Consider the following 6,000-nt stretch of genomic DNA (forward strand, 5'->3'; position numbering starts at 1 on the left):
TCAAAACAGCATTAACGACATTATTTTTTTTATGGAAGGGAGTTCAGTTCATCAGAATCTATGAGGCAGGAAAACCGGTCTCTTCAGCCTCTCTTTGATGAGCGGCCTCATGCAGGGATATGAATTCCTATTTCACTTATCAAATAATGGTTTTGTTTTTCTATAATCATGTGACAACTATCATTTGACACATTTCATAACGGTAAAGTTATAATTTAATAAATAAATAAATAAAAGTTGTTTACACGTTCATCGCAAGTGTCAACCATTTTACTATTTTCGAGTAGTGTGTAGCTGATTCTGGTGGTTAAAAAGTTGTTATTTATTGTGCCACGGTGTTCCTTGTGGTGTCCTCTTTTTCATGTGACAACGCGTGTATGTTATTTCTTAGCAGATTGTTGTAGATAATATTTTTTTTATTTTTTCTCTTCTTCTTTGAAATTCGTGTTGATCGTTTAAAATTTTAAGATAATCCACTTAATTGCTCGTATTTGAGTGTCAGTCCTCATTCTTTTTAATTGTAATTTTTATTCATAGCCCTTTTATAAGTGTTTTTTTTTAATTTTGATCTCGATTCTTTTTATTTCTTACTTTTTTTTCTTGCCTCTTTTATGAACTTTTAATTGTTTTTAATTTCATACTTTGATAAAAAAAAAATTAATTTGTTATTTTTTAATTTAGTCCTCATTATTTTGGTGATTTTTTCTTTTAATTATCTTTTGAATTTAAGTTTTCGTTTTAATATAACTCTTCAATCTAAAATTATTCATCTTTTCATTTGTTTTTTATTTAAATTTGATCCTCATTTTTTTTTGTTATTTTTTTTGTCCTTTTGTATAATTATTTTTTTTTAATTTCATCATTTGTCATTTGATTTATTAAAAATTAGGCTTTGTGGTTTTTTTAAGTTTGGTGTTTCTGATTTAATGGTCCCGGGTCACGAGTTTTATAAGCTAACACGGGTTGAATTTTTTTATGTATTTTCTTTTCAATCTCATTACTCGACATTGATTCTTTTACATAATAGGCTTTATGGTTTTCTTTGTTTTTTTTTTCTATTGGGTTATCTAGATCTTATGACCTGACTTATGAGTTTAGTAAGTTAACTCAGATAAGCTCGCTTTCAATATAAATTTACTTGGTTCATTTTTTTTGTTTCTTTTTTAAATTTAATTTTTTTTTTCTTTTAACCTTCTATATTTTCTTCATTATAATTGAACTTTTTAATTTATTTTGATGTAGTTTTCATAGTTTAATCACAATCTTACACCAGTTTCATAAGTTAACCATTATTATTTCAGATCGATTTAATATGTTATTATCTTAATATTTTTTTTAAAAAAATATATCATTCAATATATCATCATTTAAACATTTTAAAAATATTTTAACCATTATATATCAAATTTTTAATTTTTTAATATCTTAACATTTTTTTAAGTTGAAAAAAATAAATGGACCCGCACCGCAACGTTGCGTAGCTAGTTTTGATAAATAAAATTTAATTAAGTCTCCTCTCTTTCTCTCTCTCTCGCTATAGAAACAGAAACAGAAAGTCGAAATTTGAAATTTTGGGAGAGAGATGGCAACAGCATCAAGCAGCATGAAGGGTTTCTACAGGCAAAAGAAGAACAAGAGTGGTATCAGAAAACCCACATCTACCAGTAAATCGTCTCTTATTCACGCTGCCACTCTTGGCTCTGATATTACCCAACCAACTGCCTTGGTTTCCCATGACTCTCCTGATCTCAAAGGTTTCTGTTTCTTGTATCCTCTCCTTTTTTGTTCCTTTTCTTTTTTTACTTGTAATTTGCTGGTGTTTGTTTGATAGTTGACACTTCTGGGATTTTTTTTCTCCCTCTACTGTCTGTTATTCTTTAAAGAATAAAAATACTGGAAAATTTCTTCATCGCAAGACAAGAAAGATAAGTCTTTGCTGTTTTAATTACTTATTTTTCGTTTATTGTTCTCAAATTGGAAAATTGTATCTGGGTCTATTCTTTAGTGTGGTAAAATTCGTTGTAAAATATCGGCACTGGTTAATTGAAACTGTGTTACATGTGTATGTATATGTATATTCTGTGTATTTATAAGCTGTAACTTATTGTGTTTTCGTGGTGTTTTGTGTTTAATAGATGATTATGACAAACATGAGGATGTGTTGAGGCAATTTGACATGAACCCGGCATATGGACCGTGCCTTGGGATGTCTCGGCTTGCACGTTGGGAGCGTGCTCAACGTTTAGGTCTAAACCCACCGAAAGAAATCGAGGGACTGTTGAAGGGCGAAAAGGTTCGATCAGAATGCTTGTGGGATGGTTGCATTTAGAAGTTACTAATACTAATATTATGCTTTGGTTGTTTATGACTAGAAGTTGTGCTTTTTAATTTACTGTGTTCTGTTCAGCCTCTGGCTGTGCTGTTAGTCTTTGTTAATATTCACTTGTGAGCTTTGCTCATCTTAATCAAAAACTTTTATGGACGTAAATGTTGTGTTGCTGAAATTTGAGCTGCAGCCTTGTGTGGAGTACGAGATTATGGCTTCTGGCGGGTGAGCGAACATGGAGTGTTTTTTAATCATAACTACGTGGTTGATTATTCTGCTTTAGCATATCGAAGAGTGCATTCTGATTTGAATTCAATAAAAAAACTGGATATTTTTCTATATTTCCTTTTGTTTTAATTTGGAATATCATGATTGAATGCTGTAGTTTTTATATAAGAAGAGACCTTAGGGACTTGTCAGCGTGTTGCTAACTTGTTGGAATTTGAAACAGTTTAACCAGTACGACAAATGATCAGGTTTTCCTTTTGATTGTTGAATGGATTATTTGCAAGCAATATTCTGCAATCAGTAATTATTGATGAGATATTTCAGCATTTTCAGAGTGTTTTTACACACACACACACACACACAAGTATAGATCTTAGTGTATGATGGATTTTGTCTGTTGACATGCTAGCAGTAGTAAAACTGGGTTCTCAAGATTAATCTTTTGTGAATGTCCATGTTCATGAATTGTTGATATCTGAAGAACTGACATGCTTAAGATCAATTATTTATAAGCGCTGCTCTTGGCTATGGTTCCAATCGTGTGACAATAGATAGAATTCACAGGCATAAGAGAAGAACATCTTGTGGGATTAGGACAAGATATCCCCAGTTCTTGGCCTCTGTTTTCAGTCTTTTCTTGAGAACCGTTTGCCCAGGAAACGAATGTAATGTAGTTTTACTCTACATCAGGATATACTTCTTAAGGCTCTTCGGTCTGCTCTTGACTTCCCCCATTTCGAACAATCTCCACCTGATCCAATTGCCTTTCATTTTCCCCTTATTTAAGTTGTTTGGTTACTGGAGAAAATTGTGCCTACCTGCCTGACATTTGGATGCTCTCTCTATTAGAAATTGAAACAATCCTCTTGATAACCAAAAGATGACGGCTACATTAATTAGATAAAACTAGCTGTTTAGGAATTTTTTCTATAAAAAAATTATATGTGCACACTTTTCAATGTGGATTTGTTCATTAAAAAATTATAAGTGTAAATGGAGAAGTTTATGTATATATATAATTAAATAAATAGAAAATTATTTGTGCTAAAAAAATAAAAATAAAATCATAATAATAAACAAAGATAAAAATAGAAAATTGATAGGCATATATCAAGATATTTAACATTGTAATATATGTTTTTTACCTGGTTATGTTGAATAACTTTGTTTATCAAAATCAAATTTTTATTCAATCAAATGATAATAGACATAGATACACATAAAATTGATTGAATCAAAGAGAAAAAAAAAAATTATATGAGGTTACACATAATACAAATATTATCCAAAAATAAATATTTTATTATTTATATAAAACATAAAAAAAAATCATAAATGAATTAGAATAATCTCTTCAAAAATTAAATACATACAAAATAACTAAAAAATAATCGTCATTTAAAAGATGCTATATAAACAAAATAAAAAAAGGAGTATTAATTTAATTATAAATAAAAAAATAATGTTGAAAAAAACAGACAAAAAAATCATTAATTTAAAAAAATAGTAAAAAAAATAATATATAAAAAAAGGTTCAGATGATGCTAGGTTTGGTAAGTTAGGCCAGCCTATTTGGCCCATTTTGTTAGGGACTTGTGCTTGGTCCTTAATTTTTTTTTTATTATTATTATAGATAGGGTGGATGACATGATAAATTTAGGGAAAAAAAGCATTAATTTAAAAAATAGTAAAAAAAATGATTTAGAAAAAAAAGGAAAAAGATGAGGCAATGTTGGCATGTTTAGCCTATTTTATTAAGTTTCGCGCGCTTGGGCCCTAATTGCTGATGGGGCACACGGCTTTTCATGTGACCCATTTGTTTTTTGAAAAAAATTAAATTAGACAACGCATTGCTTATTGAGGTAAGGATACATTGTCTGATTTTACCCAGATTCTAGTCATTGTGGTGATCAATAAATCAAATTTAAAGGTTTTTTTTAACACAAAAACCCATTTCCCAATCCTTTTTGACCAAAAATATATAGAAACTACCATAGAGATCTTGATAAACTTATTATCTTAGAATCTACCTTTCATTTAATTATATGATACTAAAAATATATATTCACAAGAAAGAGATAAAATAAAATTAAAAATACAAACAAAAAAAATAAATTTATTAAATTTAATTTTAAATCTAAAATAAAAAAAAATTAAAGAAAAAAAAAAGCTTGTGGCCTACGTTTGGGTGGGCTAGTGGCCTTGGCCCATGAAATGAGAAGGCTACACGCACCTAGCCTTCTATTTTCTTGGTTTAAAGGGCGAATGACACATTGTCTGCCCAGTACAAAAATCAGACAATCCATCATCTTTTCAAACTGAGTAATTTTATACCCAAAATAGCATTTCTTTAACCTGTTTTCATCTAATAAACACCATCATAACTTAAAAAACAATATCTAAACTCGAAACACCTTTAAGTTGTTGAAAAAAACACAAGATCAAGTTGAAAAAATATCTTTGTCAACTCACATCACCTAATACTTAAAATGAAACTCCTCTCGTCAAATAAAACTAATTGACATAAAAAAAATGACTTGTTTCGTCGTTGAAATCCAACCAACCATCAACTATCTCTCTCTTTCATTGTTTTTCAGGGACTCTCTCTTTTCTTTTAAACCAAATATTAAAAAATAAACAAAATAAAATTTTGAACCAAAACAACAATTCTAAAATTAAAGGGACCAAAAAAAATTTAAAGGAAAAAAAATCCCAAAAAAGCTCAGGTTAAACAACACATAAAATAACTTTTTTTTTTTAGACTTTATGTTAAATTATATCCAGACTTGTTACCAACATCTTGAAAATCTCATGGCAAGTCAATCAAAAAAGAATTTTAGACTCAAATCTAAAATAATGCAATATATAAAAAGGATAAAATTAAAAAAAAAATTAATAATTAAATTGAAAAAAACAGTTTAAAAGGAAAAAAAAAATTAAAACACTGCTGCGTTGAATAATGTTTTTCAGTGTATCCACAAGGTTTTTATCATGCATATCAGTTTTTTTCTTAATCATTACAGCTTTTATGAATTTTTTTCCTGATTACTGACTTGTTTTTTAAATAAACCATGATGCTAACAAAAAAAAAACATTTTTGTTTTCAAATTACAAAAAAAAAAAACTAGTTTGACTATTATTTTTCCTCCATAATTTTATTGTTATCTTTCCTGCATATACTTATTTTTATTATTTTATAATTAAATAAAAAAAAAATTAATTTCAAAAAGCAAAATTATTAACTTAAGTCATGATGAAATCACAAAAAGATTAACTCTCATTCAGTTTATTTTGAAACCCGTTCAAGGTTAGAGGAGAAACCTGTTCAAGGTTAGGGGTAGGGTTGATAGCTTACATGCTGATCTGTTGGAGTAGGCCGGTTGTAATAACACTAACAAAAACATTCTCCGCAGAAGCTCGTGGCTTTCCACCCAAAAGAACAAGAA

The 6,000-nt window shown here is 28.9% G+C and overlaps 1 protein-coding gene across 1 annotated transcript; it reads left to right on the forward strand.

The window, feature by feature from the left end:
• The first annotated feature begins 1,501 nt into the window (after window positions 1–1,501).
• LOC7491082 (uncharacterized) lies at window positions 1,502–2,488 on the forward strand. Its single transcript, XM_002325415.4, has 2 exons — window positions 1,502–1,754; window positions 2,136–2,488. Exons 1-2 carry the CDS (start codon window positions 1,583–1,585, stop codon window positions 2,327–2,329), a joined length of 366 nt encoding a protein of 121 aa, XP_002325451.1. The 5' UTR covers window positions 1,502–1,582; the 3' UTR covers window positions 2,330–2,488.
• The last annotated feature ends 3,512 nt before the right edge of the window (window positions 2,489–6,000 follow it).

This window comes from Populus trichocarpa, chromosome 19 (genome assembly GCF_000002775.5).
Source record: "Populus trichocarpa isolate Nisqually-1 chromosome 19, P.trichocarpa_v4.1, whole genome shotgun sequence".
In the NCBI taxonomy this organism is placed as follows: domain Eukaryota; kingdom Viridiplantae; phylum Streptophyta; class Magnoliopsida; order Malpighiales; family Salicaceae; genus Populus; species Populus trichocarpa.

Bases quoted from the DNA above. Each gene is read 5' to 3' on its own strand.
- LOC7491082 (XM_002325415.4), top strand. From the start codon at position 1,583: ATGGCAACAGCATCAAGCAGCATGAAGGGTTTCTACAGGCAAAAGAAG. The intron at 1,755-2,135 runs GTTTCTGTTTCT...TGTGTTTAATAG, and splicing joins TGACTCTCCTGATCTCAAAG to ATGATTATGACAAACATGAG.